This window comes from Cyprinodon variegatus, unplaced genomic scaffold (assembly GCF_000732505.1).
Source record: "Cyprinodon variegatus isolate N-32 unplaced genomic scaffold, C_variegatus-1.0 Scaffold1207, whole genome shotgun sequence".
Classification (NCBI taxonomy): domain Eukaryota; kingdom Metazoa; phylum Chordata; class Actinopteri; order Cyprinodontiformes; family Cyprinodontidae; genus Cyprinodon; species Cyprinodon variegatus.
Window position 1 is genome coordinate 197,930 of NW_015151660.1, and position 18,234 is coordinate 216,163.

The following is an 18,234-nucleotide window of genomic DNA, read 5'->3' on the forward strand; positions in this document are numbered from 1 at the left end:
GATGTCGCAGCAAGGAGACGCGGAGGTAATTGTTTCAAAGAAAGGATTTTGTAGTACGGCAGTCTGGCAGTATTTCGGTCATGGCAAGTCGGACAAAAAACAAACCACAGTCATCTGTAATGTATGTGTCGGGAACCAGTGAAAACCAAGTCTGATAACACAACCAACTTTTTTTTTATCATCTCAGCCGCTCACACCCGCAGGAGTACGAGCTGTGTAGGCCCCGACGCGGCTCTCCTCCGAGGAATCTTCGGGAATTTCGGGAAAATATATATATTATATTCAGTTCTGGGCAGTTTCCCACGTAGTTCTAACAATTGAGAGAAAAATGCTGAGGGGCCAGAAACTTGGAACCTGAACCTGGTTCAGCTTAGAAGAATGGGGGCGGTGGCGGTGGGGGTGGGGGGGGTGTCCATTTATTTAGTTGTTATATTTATTTTGGTCAATTTTTTTCTGGTCACTTTAGTTTATTCTTTGTAAGTATTTAATAACATAACTCAGGTCTCTTAAGTTATTTTTCTTTAAAACAATTCTGTTATGGTTAAAAAGTTGCTTAAATAAAGATTTAATTCGAACTCTGTGTTTGTGTTCTTTATTAAAATTAAATCATTTAGCAATATTATAAAAAGTCCAGGCAGAGCTGCACATAAAATATGGTTTCAAATCTTTTCAATAATTATCGATATCGATCAACATGCATTTTTTTTTAATCGATAAGCTTTTTTTCTATATCGCCCAGCCCTACTTCCCAGTGATAACGGAAGCGACCCTTCCTCAGAGCACCTGTGGCTTCAGAAGGAGGCAAACCCGTAAAAAGTTTAACAGAAAAAACACCACCACCTGGACACCTATATGCATATTTTGACAGAGTCAGCAAATGAAAATCAGTATAACCAGGACACTTTTAGTGAGCTAAAGTTATGAATTATTTTTAGAAAAGATCCCGCTCCACTAGCCAGGCCTAAACACACTTGTACATCGAGACTTTTCTTTAAAATTTCAGGAAGCAGCCCCCCCACCCCAAAAAAAAAAACGCCCAAAAACATTCCTATTTGTACTAAAGGTAAATTATTTAACCTTATCCATGCTTATCCATCCACATTTTCTTAAACCCCATCATATTTTTGCCTAATGTACTGCTTTACTTTTATATGACAATTACTTTGACCTGAAAGGTTTCTAAACACAGGATGATTCCATTCCCTGCATAAATAACCATTAGCCTATGTAAAGATGACTAACGCAGTTTGTCAAATGTGTTAATAAAATAGTCATTGCATAAATTTATAGTTTATTCTATCAAAGTTGCTTTAAAACCGTAGAAGTCTGCTATGCATGCTGTCCCCTTTTAGAGAAGCCTTTGCTTTGATTTTCTGAAACCCAACTAAGCTGGATTTCTACTAAATGAATATCTACTGCAGGTAAGATATTGCAGGACTGACCTGGCCCAGGGCTGATCTGGTTGTCATAGAGGTGGATGTCTTCTCCACAGGCGATCGGTAAGTCCTGTCCTTCCTCTCGGCACTCGCTGCCCTCCTCTTGCTCCACCTCCCGCTGCTCTGGGGACGCAACAACACAGGATTTCTGGTTACCAAGCCAGGCTTCTATCACACTGACATTTTGGTTCTTATTACCAGAAAAACAGGCAAATACAACAAAACATTCCAACAAACTACAGATATCATTATAAAAAAAACAAACAAAAAAAAACTTTAAAGGTTGTTATAGTCTACATTTGAAAATGTTTCTTTTGCTCTGAGACTGGAATTAAAGATCCTGCTGTTACCTGCTGTCCCTGTTCTCCAGTAAAAATTTTTGTTTAATAGCTTCTCTTCAAGTTCTCCTCACATAAAAACACTAGCAGCCAGTTTTCTCACATATATTATTTTTCCCAAATCATATTTTTTATGTATTTCATATTTTTTATTTTTTTTGTTTTTTTTTTTTTCAATACACATTATATATTTTTAAAGTTAAGTGTTTTAAAGATTGTTTCCATAAGATTTTATATTTTCTGTCTTTTAGATTAAGTTTTATGAATTTCATTCTTTTCAAATTAAATGTTCCCGATCACATTCTTCTCACTGTTGAGGATGGGCTTTCCTCTTGATTGGAGACGAAAGACTAATTTAAATTGCTCTGCGTGGATGTTAGCAGCCTTCTTATTTGTCATTGCGAGCATCAGGAGTGAGTGTTAGTACTGGGTTTAAAGTGGAGAAAATGTGATCTGTGAAATGCAACTTGAAAATAATGCAATTTGTAAAACACAATCTGAGAAACTAATTTAAAAAAAAAATGATAAAATATAAATTCTGGAGGGGGGGGTGGTGGAAATAGAGTAAGGAAAATATGAAAAAGGCATTTAATTTTTTTTATCAAAGTATATTCTGAAAGAAAACAGCAAAGCCACTCTTATGTAATTTGTCCTTTAACCCTCGAGATGTTCTTCAGGTTATAGAAGGCTGAATTGCTGACTGACTTTTTGAGCCTGATGGTTCAGGTCTGAGTCCATCACTACACCAAGATTTAGAGCCTGATTAGGTCTAGATTTCTCAGGCATTTTGTCCTCTCTGTGTTTCTGAATTTAGAGTGAGGTTTGTTTTAAACTACACTTTCCTGCTTCACTAAAGATTCGAGTTTTTCTTATTATGAGCAAAATTTATCAAAGCACAGATGCTAAATGTAATTAACACCACAAAGGTTGTGATGACATATGTTTTGAGATTAAAATGCTAAATTACTTACTGCCAAAGACCAACACAAAACACAAAGAAAATGATTGGAGTTGAAGGGAAGATAAATTGAGCCAACTACAAGAGACTCAGGAGGAGGCTCCTCTCCCAACAGACAATAATTCTGAATATATGCCCAGACTTACAATTGGACGCTTCAGATCTGAGGTCTAAATTCTATTCCATTTGATGCAAAAGTACTTTATTAATCCCTGAGGGAAATTGAATATTGAGGCGACACATAGGATTTTTTTAACCAGTTTTTGTGGCTGTAGGGAGAAAGGTTCTTCTATAGTGGTCTGTATAGCACAGGCTCTGAAGAAGCCTCTAAAAGAAGACAGTCTGTTGCTGTTTAACAATCTTATTTCTATTTGTTGTCCATGTTCTTCACTGAAGAATTCTTTTAGTGAAATCATTTGCAGAGAATCCAGAGGAGTTTCTTTTGCATTAGCTTGTTTAGATTCTCTAAGTATTTTTTTCTGATGCTGTCACCCCAGCAGATGATGCAATGATCTGTTGATCTGGATTTTTGGTTCTGTTCAAGTTTTCACTTTGGGTTTTCAATTAAACTTATATTTATGTCATTCTGTGTTCGATGACACTAAATGGAAATGGAACCAAGTTATTTTCTAGCTATATTTAAGTACGTTTGTATTTTGTGGTTACTCTCTGTTGTCCCCTAGCCCCCTCTCTAGATAATTGTGTCCACACATGCTCCCAATCAGCTGATTACTCGATTCATTGTTCTGTTTGGCATAAATACTCCTACTCTGCAGTAATGTTTGCTGGATTCTCTTCATTCCCTCCTAAAGTTTTGTACCTTCTGTTTTGGTTCCTGTATCCCCTGGTTAGTTATTTCTTGATTTATGCTTGTGTTTCCACCAACCTCATCATTAAATCTGCAAGAAACCATTTCTCCCTTTGTCACTGCATTTTGGTCATCTACAAAGCTCGCCCTAACTGACAGGTGATGCCAGAAGAGATCACACACACACACACACACACACAACAGACTGAAGGAAGATATGCAGCATCTTGCTGCAAACACTGAAGAACTTAGGCTTCCTAAAGAAGTCCAGTCTGCTTTGCCACTTCGGCTTCACAGTTGCATCTCCAGTGGAGTTTGTTGAGAAAATCCGATCGTGCTCATTTATAGGTCAACAAACGTCAAAAAAAAATTTATTTTGATATACCCTCTGTGATTGTATTTGGTCAGTGCAACATGATTTAAACCTTGTGCAAACTAAGCAACTCATCGCTAGAGCTGAAACAATTAAAAATATTGGTAAAATAATTATAAAAACAGTTTCTGTAAATAACCCAATTAAAGCAGTAATTAAAATGAAAACTTCACAAAAAAAAAATGCTTACATTTCCATATAGGATTGAACATTTTCATAATACGTATATGTAGGCACTGTATAGTGTAATCTTGAACATGTTTTGAACATTCATAATTCATTACAAATTCACAATAGAGGATATTTATTTTCTAAATTACTTTATTTAGAAATGTTAGCTTATTAAAAACAATTCTTTTTAAATTTATCAAACAAAATATTAGATGAAATAATCAATTTCTCTTCCAACTTATCTTCAACATTTGCATTTGGGAATAGAGCAGAGGTAACTTGGTTTGCCATCGTTTGTCACATTGTGGTTTGGGGCAGAAGAGACAAGAACTAGACAAGAAATTCATATGATTGAAACTGAACTCCAGGATATTTTTTTTGAAATGCACAGTAGTGTACAACAGTGTTATTGTTTTCCAAAAACAGCTAAATTATTCCTTCTGCAGAGGTTTTTGCTCACTGTCACGTGACGTAAACATAAACCATTTCCAGACAAACGTTAGCCAAAAATTGCTGCTTATGACTAGTTTGCAGCCATACAAACTGTAAAACGCTGTAAAAACCACCTTTTTTGGGCAAAATGCTAATGAAAGATAAGGGATGAGTCTGACGTTCTATTCTCAGTCTATTAATCTATTCTCCTGGCCCTAATATAACAATGTCAGTGTAAATAAATCTGGGGTGTGTATGCTTGAATGTCAGAACAAAAGAAAAATTAATATTCAGTAGGCAACTTTTAATTATAACATGAATGGCAGCCACATTTATCATGCTAAGGGACCGCAGCCTATGATACAACAATATGTTCTAGTGTCTAAAAACGGTGCATCTTGTATCACTGGAGGCAAAGCAGTTTTGTGTACAAGTGTGTATTTAGTGAGATTGTAATGGACCCAACCAATTTCAAATTATTAATTTAAGTTATTTTAAAACCAGTTATCAACACACAGGACTACACGGGGGAGCAGTGGGTGGCGCTGCTGCCTTGCATTAAGAAGGCTCTGGGTTAGATCCCTGGCCTGGGGTCTTTTTGTATGGAGTTCTAATGTTCTCCCTGTGCATGCGTGGGATATCTCCGGATACTCCGACTGTTAGGTTAATTGGATTCTCTAAATTGTCCTTAGTTGTGAGTGTGTGCGTGCATGGTTGTGTGTCTTTGTGTGTCTAAACATGGCATTCATCCTGTATACCTAACTATGCCCAATACAAAACAGTCAACTAAAGATAAAGGTGTACTAGTCAAGTTTAAAATGTTTTATTTTCTTTCCAAGCCCTTTCAATTGCCTGATGTGTAAAATTAGCTTTCCTCTGGCTTTGACACACACTAGGTCAAACTCATCAATTGACGCATTAGTAAAAATACTTGGGTGACTGTTTTCAAAAATAGCAATAAAAGACCAGCCACATTTTACCTTAAACCCATCACAGACTCCCTGACTTGAAGGGATCTGCAACCTTTAAAAATCAAAGATCCATTTAGCCCCGAGTCCAACTAAATAAAATTCGTTTAGAAACCTAATATTACATCACCTGGTAATAAAACACTATTATTTTTGTGAAATATCTGCTGTTTTTACAGGTATTGTAATTATAAACAGAAGTAACATCCCTTTATGCTGATTGGTCAGTTGTACAGTATGTATGCATATATGATTTTTTTTTCTGAATTACACTTTTTATTTAAACTCAAACTACTGTATGTGGTGACTTTAAAATGACCTTGAAAAAGGCCATAAGCAGAAACACGGTCCCAATTAAAGTGTGGTCCTCGACTTAAAGTGCATGGATTTTCTTCCTATTGGATAATAATTAAATAAATAAAAAAACAGTTTCCAAGCTAATGCCAAGAAAAAAAAAATACATATATTAAAACCTACTTCTGGTTATTTTAATGCTGTTAGCACTTTATCTGTTGTAAAATTAATTTCAAATATTTACAAACCAACTAAAACTGAAAGCTGTTACTATACTAAACCATTAGTTGGTTCTTCATCATCATTAAGCCACTGTAAAGAGCCACTGTAGAGGGTCCAGAGAGCCACTTGAGGCACCATAGCCACAAGGTTTCAGATCACCAGACTCTAGTGAGACTTAAAGGGCCAAATTGGAGTCTTACTAGCAGACATGTTACTGTACTTAAGTACACTTTTAAAGGTATCTATACTTTACTCCATTACTTATTTTTCTTCCTACTTATGACTTCTACTGTACTAATTACATTTTCACACAGGTATCTGTACTTTATGTTCCTTAGATTTTTAAAACAAACGTTTCTTGTTACTCTTGGCTTTGGTTTTATGTTTATAAATATTTCACATCATGTGCGCCATCCACATCTAGTGAAAACTAGTGGAATTGGATGAGTCATAGAACGCAAACACTCATTGGTTAGCTAAAGGAAATCCTCAGAAGCAAGCAGGTGTTCTTCAAACTGTAAACGTGAATTGTCTTTGCCAGGCTACAATGTCGGATTAAGAAAAAGATGTTGAAATGTCTGAAAGGAGGGACACACAGGCGAGAGCGTATCGGGAGATGGAGACGGAGACCCTCATCCTTGGGCCTATCTCGAATAATTTTTCAAAAAATTCGAGAAATTGAGCTTTCAATTCACATGGTGGCATCTGGCTTTTTTTTAAAAAGGTCACTTTATACTTTTATACTTTAAGTAGTTTTTGGAGCACATACTTTTTCACTTTTACTTGAGTATAGAGGTGAAGTTGATACTTCAAATTTTACCAGAGTGTTTTTAAGCTGCAGTAGCTATACTTCTACTTAAGTAAGAAATGTGTGTACTTTTAACACCACTGCTGATCGGCGACGGAATAAAACCCAGAGTAAATATTGATGCAGTTTTCAATAATTAAAGGGAGCTCAGATCTCTGCTATGAACCACAGTTTTGTCCTCTTTCAGGTAAAAAGGAAAGAGGCTACATTAAATATAAAATGACCTCATTATAAAAGACTTTCCTCTGAAATGACACCTCTATAGACACCTGTATAGTTGCAGTAGCAGGCTGAGGGGCTTCTCTTGTTCTCTAATGCAAGATGTAATTTCAAATTGTCACCAGAAGGGGCAAACATCTTTATAAATGCTGGAATTGTGCCTTCTGCCTTTAAGTTGTTAAACTTGTTACTAATAGTAGAAAATAATCTAAATGTTTCTATAAAATGATTTTACATGCCTGATTTAACTCTGACTCAAGCTGGATGTGGTTCATGGTATCTGAGCTTGTAATGTCTGGTTTAGATCAAAAGAAATCCAGGGTAATTTATGTCAGCTCTTGAAAATTGATACTCACAGATGCACTCTTGTAGGCCTGACTAAGCTAGATCCCTTTTTCAACTGAAAAAGGAAAAAATGTGTCTCTGAACAAGGCCAGAAGATGCACAGTATAACTTAGACTTCCTGTTGTAGTTCTTAAGGTATCTTTTCTGAAAAGATTTCACATTAACATCTCAAAAATGGCTTTTAGGTTTTTTTTGGAGCAGTCAGAAAAGGTCAAAGGAGTATTAATCCTTTTGCATTTCTCTTTAGCAAGATGTCTTTATAAAATGTGTTTTAATGTCAACACATAAACAAAACAAAGATATTTTCTAACTGATTTAGGCAGAGGAAAGTAGTTAAACTTTAACACAAGATGCAGAAAAAAAAACATAAGACAACTGTTCTAAAAACTGAGATTTTTAAGTTGTTACATCAAGGTCTTGCATGTTCAGGTGTTTTGTCTGATGTATAATATCAGAGGACTTCCCCTGCAGCCTTTTTGTGTGAGTCATCTCCTCCTGACACAGCAGACCCTTAAATCAAATCTTACAGTAAATACTGGGCTTCCAAATATCATCCAGTGATCGCCGTGATGCAATGAGAACAATCTTATACTTGTGCTCTTTATCTGTTGACCTGATCAGCGAAAAGGCCCCAATTTCAGTTTATTTACTTTGTCTGCTTGAGGATGATCCCTCAGCACATGACATTAGTTGAACCTAGCTGTGTTGTTGCCTTAACTGCATCCCTCCAGCCTCTGGACTGGCGACTGGACTCTGACTTTCAAATCACCTTGTGTGAAAGCAGCTACAGCTAAACAGCAGGAACCTTGGGATTAAAGGAAAATGTTGTAGTATAATTCAGCATGTTCTGTTTAAATGTTTTTACTAAATTACCGTATTTTAACCCATCCCATATTGCAAGCCCAAAGAAAGCTTTGTTTTAAGTTTGCAGGGTGTTTTATCATTTCCATGTCCCTATTTCATATGACCTAAACAAAACATTTATGTGTGAATACAGAATATGGACTAGTTGCCTGTGAGGCTAACCTCCCTCACTGTGATGAGTTAATACAAAGCATGAATCGTGTATAAAGAACAAGCGCCAAGAGGTGAGTTTGTCTGATAAGGAAAAAAAAAAAAAAAAAAGACCTTGAATGACTGATGTTCATGGTTCAAACAGTTTGCGATGCTCCACAGTTCCCTTTGAGGTGAACTTGGTGCTGTGACATTCCAACACAGTACTAACTCCCACTCAGAAGCATGCTCGCATCATTAAAAAGTTTTAAACTTATTGTGAATTACTGATGAATAATCATCTCCATATGCTGTTTTGTATATCTAAGCTGTTATGTGTCTAGATCATCTAGATATTTATAGACAGATGTCCTAGCTACTTCAGAGAGATCAAGACAAGTGATGGTTAGAAGAACACAAACAACGCCTTTTCTTTCTTTAAATGATGAGCTTAACCTGTTCACTGGCCAAACTAAAACAACCAAACATGATTTTTTAAAAACACTTGAAAGAATTAAATTAGGTGTTGTTCTTTAACCCTTAGGTGCTTCCAACCTGGCTTATGAAACATTGTAATGTCAGACAGTAGCCTTATTATTGAGGCTGCAAATTTGGAGACACCACATGCATCCTGCAGACATGACAGGTTAACAGATCAAAGGCATATTTTGTTGGTTTTTGTTTTTTGGACTAATGAAGGAAGCAAAACAAGAACAACACTGGATATGTAAACAATTTAATTTAATTTATACCTTTTCATAATCAAATAATATTTAAATTTAACACACAGATATAAATGTACCAAAGATAACAAAACCAGTCACACAACTCCTGTTTTTTGTAGTAACCAATAGGCTACTATCATAACTCTAACTACTGTAATCGTAGTTTATTTTAGCCAAATCTCTGACCACAGACTGGGCTTGTGATGATATTCCAGTTTCTGCAACATGTAATCGATTGTTGCACACAGCCACATCAAAATAAAGTCACCACGCCTTCAGAATGAATTTAATTATTGGAATAAAAGTAAAACATCTCATAGAGCATACTGTATATATTTGCACTTACTCTGATCATAAGAAATTAAAATTGCATTTAAATATCATGAAATATGAATACTTATTTTATTTAAAAAAACAAAAGAATACCACCAGCTCCTTTGTGTTTTGTTGTAAAGCAGGTTAGTGAATGAAGCTATGTGGTGGAAATTGTGGCCAATTAAGGGTAAGAAGTGCCTGCAGTCAGTTTGGACTCAGTGGTTAGTTTCCAAATTTAAAATGAGTAATTGTTGATAATAATAATAATTATTGAACTTTATTGATCCAACAGGGGAGAAATTTACCTTTGCATTTAACCCATCCCCTTGGGGAGCAGTGGGCTGCCAGTGTGCAGCACCCGGGGAGCAGTGTGGGGTTGAGGGTCTTGCTCAGGAACCCAGAGTGGAGGCAGTGGGATTAAAACCGAGTACTAGTAACCTTAGAGCATAAGCACACTGCTGAAATCTTTACTGAACCCCCCCACCCACAGACACACAAAATGGGATATAAATATAATATTATACATAATTGTAACTTTTTTTTAAATGATGCACAGAAAAATGACTTCTCGCTGCATTTAATATATACACAACCTCATTAACTGTGTGTGCCTCTGCTATCTGTCTTCAATTTGAATTTGATAACATAAACAAGATCAGTTTACTGTAGGTAGTTTTGAATAAAGTTAGATATTACTGAATATTATTTCATAAAACTACTTAGCAAAATCTCATGAATCTGACAGATGGGAATAATTTTAGCAGTAACTTTATTCAGATCACACTTCAAATCTGTTTTACATTATCCATTTAGCATAAGAAAAAAAAAGACAAACAAACAGAAAGCTGTGAATGACTCAGAAAGGTGGATTTTCGGTTTCAGCAAAAAGACACCAGACAACCTTATAATTCAAAGCACATATTTTCATTAGACATCTGGAAAGGACCACAGCACCTGTTATACTGAGGGATTAATCGAGTTTTAACAGATGTGATTATCCATCAGGCAAACTTCCTCCATCTTTTCAAACAATACAATACAATACCACTGGATGACGTGTTAAATTTTCAGTTTTAACTTGCCAAATGAATGCTAATGCAGCAACAATCTTCTATTTCCACGTCTAATCGGTTAGAAATGAGGAGGAGTTGACCAGATTTTTTCTCTCCTTGCTAAATGCTGATGCAATGCAGTGCATATAAATTCTGGTGGGGATAACTCATTTAGCATCACACCTGTCAGAATCACCAACCGCTTCAACATCTATAGCAGTGCTTCTATATTACCTATGCTTAGCATGCAGCTAAGGTTTAGTACAAATAAATAAAAGATACCATTTAGAGATAATGTGGTAGTCGGAGCCTGTTTGACTCACTTTTCATGTAACTGGGGAGTGCGGACATTGAGAAAATCAATGTTCTGCATACTTTGCACTTTTGTGAATTGTTGGTTTGCTCCATGTTTGAGCCAGTCGATATTTTAGATTTTCCAGCCATAGTTGATTAAAACGACACCCTCCCGGCATGTTCTTCAATGCTCTGTCCACTCGGTAGCCACGTCATCATGACAACAGACTATTATGGCACCAGACAAAGTTACAAAAAAGAAATACATTTCACCATTTTATTTTTCTCTTTTTAATAAGTGGTATATTAAGTGAGACTTCTATTGTGAAATAGGTGTGAATACAATATCAAGCATTTACAAGAACCAGACACAAAATTCAAGCATTTTTTAAACCTTAAAACACACAATGTTAAAATTCAAGCTTTTTCAGGGATTTAAACCACCCGTATGAAGTGTGTGTCACAGGTTCAAATCCAGTTAAGGTAATTGGTGTAACAGTCCAAGCCAGGGCTCAGAACAATTATTTGAAGTGAAGTTTAAAGTCATTAAATCAGTGTCTCTTGTCTAAGTCATTTAACTTGAGTTCTCCCCTCTCCAAATCAAATGCAATTCCTGCTGTTGAAAAGTAGGGACACAACTTTTTTAGTTTCTATACGAAACTAATTCTGCAGCTTTACTCAATACAATATCAGCATGAATAATTCTAACTTTAGTCTTTTTGGCAGTGTAGCATGTTAGAAAAGACTTAATGAAGACAAAATATCTATCCTGTTAATTATTAAGCAATGAGTTACAAACTATTTAAATAGAAACTAACAGAAGTAAAGTGTTTACATCAGCCTGCTGGTACAGGAGGTTTTCGATACATGCCCATATATTCCGAGATTATAATCTTTTTAGATGACAGACCGATTTTCGATGTCAATATCAGATCGGGACATCCCTGCTGAAAAGAGCAGCGATGTGTCACTAACCAGCACACTGCATGCATTAGTGATAGGACAGACGTGTTCTGGAATAGATAACATTTTGTTTCAGATCATAGACTTTTTTGCTGACTGAATTCCAGCTACCAAAACTTAAACCATTTAGACTAGGTATAAAGGAACAGAAAGAATATGACCAGGACACCATTTGACTGTATTAACATGGAATGATTTTAAAGGAATTGATTCCAGGCACTCAAAAGTGCCTAATATGATGAGTATTATTTCAGTTTTAAAATGAAAGGAGTTAAATTACAGTTTGTCTCAAGTAAAAATCTTTACATCAGAACATGAGTCACCCCTTGGTTATCGCATACCTTTGCTAAGCATTTTGGACCAATCTCTAATGAAACCCTGCAATGATGATGGTGGGTAATGCTTACATACCAACAATAATGTAATTGCATTCATATTTTGATAAAATGTTGCCTAATAAAGACAGCCATGCTCATCTGCAGCAGGGAGCCTTCTGTGAATGTGCTGAGTGAATTGGTGTTTTACAGGAAGGGAATAATTGGCTCAGGGAGAGAGGGAGATCCAATGCAAGTATATTCCATCTTGACTGCTTTGGCTGAAAATACTAATTGGAAGTCTCTCCTTGGCTTGAAGGTAATGAAACCGCTGTTAGAGAAAAGTTCATTATTTATATCCACACGCAGCATAGTGAGAGCTGGGAGCATTCTGTGCTACTGTTTCTGTGTTTTCCTGCACTTCTCCTTTAAATCAGAAAACATGCTTATGGCCAAAAAAGGTTCACACAAACATCTTGAAAACACATTTTTACTGTAATGAATCAGACATTGGGGCTCATTTACAACTACAGCTCAGATGAACAGATCCCTCGTTTTGTTTCCCCGATTTAAAATCATTAAGGACTAGCTTGCATAAAAACAGGTCATCAGTGTGTTTTAGTGAAACAGACTCACCCATTTCTTGAAAGAAGTATCCATTCTTGGACATCCCAGATGGAGGCGCCTCTGCAAGAGCAGCACAGGAAAAAAAAGCCATTATGGGAGGAAACCTGAGCAACAATAAAAGTCCCAGGACGTACCACCCTTTATTGTAATTATGTTGTACTTGATATAGAGTTGATATGGGGAATGGTTATAAATACAAACTGGCGCAATTATTCTGTTTTTCTTTTTGCGGTTTTGGGCTTTTGTGTACTTGGAAAAGTTATGTTTATTCAGAATAACACCTGCCATCTATCAAGACTCAAATCTTACTAATTTCATCAAGCCCGTGAATATAAAGCTTTGAGGCCGTCTTTTTCTTTATTGGTTTTTGCTGTAGCTTCAGCCTTTCTGTTCAACAAAATGTTCCCTTCAAATGTTCTTGAGCCAGAGTTTGATTTTTTGTGATAGTTGTAGGTTTCTATTCAATGACAGGGCTGCAACAAACAACTATGTTTGTTATTAGTTCATCAACTTTCATTAGAATTGACAGAGAAGATCGCAAAAACTGCTCAATAGATTTTTTTAAATTCAAATTTTTTTTTTTTTTAGAAAATTCAATTTGATTCCCTTGACAACCTCCGAGTGGGACGTGAATGGAACACCTCCTGAGGGAGGCATCCAGGGAGCATCCAAAAAGATTATGAGCCATCTCTGCTGAGTCCTCTCAATGTGGAGAAGCAGCTCTAATCAGTGCCTCTCCCAAACATCCATGTTAGAGAGAATAAATGCTCTCTTCAACATGCACCAGGAACAAGTCTGACCTAATGCCAACAATACAGATCAAAGTCTTGCTCCGCTTCTACAGAAACAGGATAGCCTCTAGTAAAGGGCTTTAGACTCTGTACTCCTAAAGAAACCCCCACAGGGGACGATGAAGGATAAGGTCAAATGCTTTTTTCAGGTCCACAAGCGAATGTTGGGCAAACTCCCAATCACCCTCAAGAACCCTGCAGAGATTGTAGTACTGGTCAACTGCTCCTCAGCCAGAAAAAAAAAACGCACTTCTCCTCCTGACAATTAGCCGGACTCTCTTCTCTAGGACTCTGGCATAGGCCTTCCCGGCCAGGCTGAGAGATGTGATTTATCCGTAGTTGGAACACACCCTTCGGTCCCCCTTCTTATGCAGGGGAACCAACACTCCAGTCTGCCAACTCAGAGGAACTGTACCAGACCTCCATGCGATGTTGAAAACCGACAATATCCAGAATTCTAAGGCAGATCTCATCCCTCCCAGAAGCCGTGCCACCATGGAGTTTTTTTTGACCAACTGGGTGATGAACAAACCCAGCCCCATGCACCCTGTGTCTTCTTCCACCACGGAGGGCATGTCAGATTGAGGAGATCCTCAAAGTATTCCTTCCACCATCCAACAATATCCTCTTTAAAGGTCAGCAGCTCTCCACTTCCATGGCAAATAGTGTTAGCAATGTACCGTTTTCCCTGCGGAGGTGCCGGACGGTTTGCCAGAATTACTTCAAAGCCAGCCGATAGTCTTGGTGATATAGATAATCATGGACAATGTTTCCTCTAAGCTGCACAATTGCACAATGCTTGTACATTCCCAGCTCACAAAAAAATAAAATAAAAATATATGCAGTGCATAAAATTAAATCTCACATATACAGTAAATACATTTTTTTCTGTATCATTTTGAATCCGTGTATCAATCTTTTTTTAACATTAAAATCAACAAGGAAAATACAAGAAACCACAGACAAAGAAGGGGAACATCTAAAACATGCAGAACAAGGGCCCTTGATCTGACTTTAGACAAAACTGCTGCACATCAACATCTGCACATATGGTGACCAGTTTTCAAACCCCTAAAGTTAGCATATTTGTTTTTCTAACAGTACCTGTGATAATGATTTTGACATATATGGTTACAAAAAACTGTGCAAGCTGTAGTTTCGTTAAACTTTTACTCTGTTACATGGGAAGAGTTAAAATTGCCCAAAAGAAGTTTCACTATCTAAAAATAAATAATGGTAGAAGAAAAACATTAAATGAAAAAACCTTTTCAACCAGAGGCGCAAAACAAAATTGTCGAAATTAAAGAAAATGTTTTTTTTTGTTTTTTTACTTGTTGAAGAACAGCCAGTGCAGATGTTAAAAAGTGAACATTTTGTTGCATACTGCAGCCATATCCTTATCTCCACTGTAACAAACCCAGATAAAGTTTTTCTTGTTATAATAAATGTCAAAAGCATTTAAAAAGGAATAAGTACAGTACAATCTGAACACAAAGCACTCACACTGCCACAGCTAAGGTCCTGGCTCTATGAAAATAGTCTTTGGTAATCCATAGAGAGATTTTCTTCCAGGCAGGCAATCGTTTGCACTGGTACAATTTTCAAAATGGTGTTTATATCAGTTTGAAATTAAACCTATAATCTGACAGAGCCTTTGATTAAAAATGCAGTGAAGTAATTTAGAGTGCAACATTTTGATTTCTTTTTTTTTCTAAATGTTACGGTTACCGATATGTACAGCATGAGGATTTCACAGCTAAGTCAAGGCAGAAAAAAAGCAGGGACATTTTGAAGGTTATAGAGACATTATGAGTTCATGCAGAATAAAGAAGGTAGTGGGAGGGGGCAGAGGGCTCAGAAATTACTGTTTTCTTCTTGAACATTGTGGCTATTTGTTTACTAACATGTTTCAAACTCAAGCTTTACCAAAATGCCTTGCAGTTCAGTCAATATTCTGAGCTATGAATTCACATTCATGTTGGAAAAATATATCTAGGCAATTTGATTTAGTTTATATTATAGCAGACGATATAAAATGCTAAAGGTGGCATCTTTTCTAATGTTGTCTGTTTTGAAATAGTTAAACCATTCTTGATGTCAATTTCTTCTCTCTCACACACAAAGAGGGATCATCTCCACTCCTTATGTAAATATTTAACATCTACACCTGTCAGGAAGAATAGAAAAAACAATAACTTGATGTAATAATTGAGTGTTTGTCATTTTATGGTTCTTAAAGAAAAATCCTAAAAGGCTAAAAAAGGCTAAAAGCTGGTCAATGTTTCACATAATTCAGAGATCGGCAATCTGGCACAAGTAAGGCCCCTCAACTGACCAAGTCTCGTTAAGGTGTTAAAATGCCTCTAGAAAAACTGTTACGTTTAATTTAAGCCCATTTTTGGCTTCTGTATGTGCATAATTATCTTTATGTCAGGGGTCTTCAACATTTTCCAGGCCAAGGACCCCCAAACTGATGGTGAGATGGAGCAGGAACCCCCTAATTATACAAACTGTATGAAACTGTGTTATTTCAGACTGGTCCTATAGTCACTCTATTACATATGGAGTAATGTAACAAAAGTAATTTCACCCTGGGACTATTAAAGTATTTCTTATTCCGATTCCTCATTAATGGGACAGGTGTTGTAAACGAATCGGTGCCCAGCTTCAAAGAGCTCCTGTGTGTCTCTGAATGTGTGCATTGATAGAAAAGACATCTTCTGCCTCCATTTTTCTGTTTACTACAGTGTGTTGAATTCCCGTTAATGTGTATTTGGAGACATTTCAAATAGTAGAAAAAATTGCAGGGGGGAATATAAAATAAAAAGTCTTATCAACCAAAACTTTTGAGACCCCCATGCAGTACCTCCGTGGACCCCCTAGAGGTTGTGGACCCCTTGTTGAAGACCTCCGCTTTATGTTATAAACAAATTTGGATTTGGAAGGTCTGTCCTCTGGCTAAAATACTAATGGGTAGTGATTAGCAACTCTTAGACAGTAATGGATAAAAAGCTAAATTAACCACAAGGTGGGTCGTTAGCTGAAGGCTTAAGCCCAGTTGTAACACCCACCAACATTACAGTCTTGTTTTTCCACAAGCACTGCATGATCTATTATGTAGCTTCTTATTGCTGCTTTCTGGTGTTCCATTACTATGCATTGCTACACCAAGTAAAGGTTTGCTACTTATTTCAAATGCTGTCATTGGCATATGTGTTGGACTACACACATGGTGTTGTAGTGTTAATCTGGAAGCTTTGGTCTACATCTGACTTGGAAAGATGCACAGCAGAGCCTTTTGTCACATCTGTACTGATTAGTGAGGGGTGAGAAAACTGGCCTAGGGAACCAAAGTGGATAGAGCCAGACCTGGATGAAGTTACACCCTTAAATTTACATAAACTGGCAAATTTGTTGTAACTTTTTTGTCCATTTGTTTTTTTATTCAGAAAATATGAATGATAACGTAAAACCTTTTTTTTTATTTTTTTTATTCAGGGTTGGTGGTTGAGTAAAGACATTTAATGTTAAACAAACGTGTTTACTTTTCAGCATGGCAAAAGAAGCACAAAAATGACCCTGAGAAAAAAAAAAGTATATTCCCCAGATCTTATTACTGCATTCTCTCTGCTTTAACATCAGTGACAGCCTTCAGTCTTTTGTGTTAGTTGCGAATTAAGATCTTAATTTTCTTGGATGGTAAAGCTGCCTATTCTTGCCAAAAAGCCCCCAGTTACTTTAAAACCCTTGCAGAAATTGGACGTTAGAGGTCTCTTTATAAGCACTCAGTGTTAGTATTCCATAGCAGGACTATCATTTAAAACTAATTCCATGGAGATAAATAAAAAAAGTCAAAGTATTGGACAGAGAGGTGAGAAAAAGGAGAGCATGGTAAGGATCAAAATAATCATGTCTTTAAAAAGGTACTTTTTCTTGAATTCTCAACTTTTCACAGAATCCTTTGGATGGGGTGGGGGGGATATCTTAGATTATGTTTTTCCCCAAGCCAAGATCTGCTGGCCAGAAAAGGCAAACCTCAGCATATTTAGGTAAACTAGTGTAAGACAGAGGAATGGGGGAAATAGAGAAAACACAAGAAAACACAATTTATATTTCAAGAAATATAAATCATGATACAGATATAGAAAAAAAAAAAAAAAAAAAAGCCAAAAGCTACTTGTTTCTAGGTGATTTTTAGGACCTTCCTTTGACCGGTTCGACTCTTTAAAGTGTGTTGTGGTCAGGAAGATTTTTCTGATTTGATTGTATTAAGCTTTTTGACACTGTCAAATGGAGAAAAAGATTTTGAAACGATAAAAGGAGGAGGCATATTATTAAAATTTTATATGAATAAACCAATGATATTTTTGTTGCTAGATGCCAGATTTACTTATCCTCAAATTAAGAGCTTTGTTTAGAATTTAAATCACTATAAAAACCAAAAAAAAAAAAAATCCAATTTCAGTTGTAACAACAGAAATAGTAAAGTTTCTGAAAAAATTCCGTAAAAGTTAAAAAAAAACAACAATCCACTGGATTTGGTTTCCAAAGTTTAAAGATGTTTCGCTTTCCCTACAGGAAGATTTCTCAAACTTTCAAACTGGAGGGGAAGCGAAACGTTTTCAGGCCTTGGAAACCAAGTCCAGTGGATTGTTTTTTAATCTTTTACGGAATGACTATGACCTGGATGACCGAGAATCTTCATCAGCTTTTTGAAAAACAGTTCTCTCTCCCAGTAGGCAGAACAATTTTTAAAACTAGCAAACGATGACATGGATTTTTGTACTT

General features: G+C 36.4%; 1 protein-coding gene across 1 annotated transcript in view; it reads right to left on the reverse strand.

The window, feature by feature from the left end:
* Positions 1-12,725, reverse strand: part of slc4a11 (solute carrier family 4, sodium borate transporter, member 11) — a 143,165-nt gene extending 130,440 nt beyond the window's left edge. The window contains exons 1-2 of the mRNA XM_015401306.1: positions 12,665-12,725; positions 1,443-1,559 (exon numbers count right to left, since the gene is read on the reverse strand). Of these exons, the coding sequence (XP_015256792.1) occupies positions 1,443-1,559; positions 12,665-12,698 (151 nt within the window). The 5' untranslated portion in view covers positions 12,699-12,725. The remainder of the gene's footprint in view (positions 1-1,442; positions 1,560-12,664) is intronic.
* Positions 12,726-18,234: the final 5,509 nt, after the last annotated feature.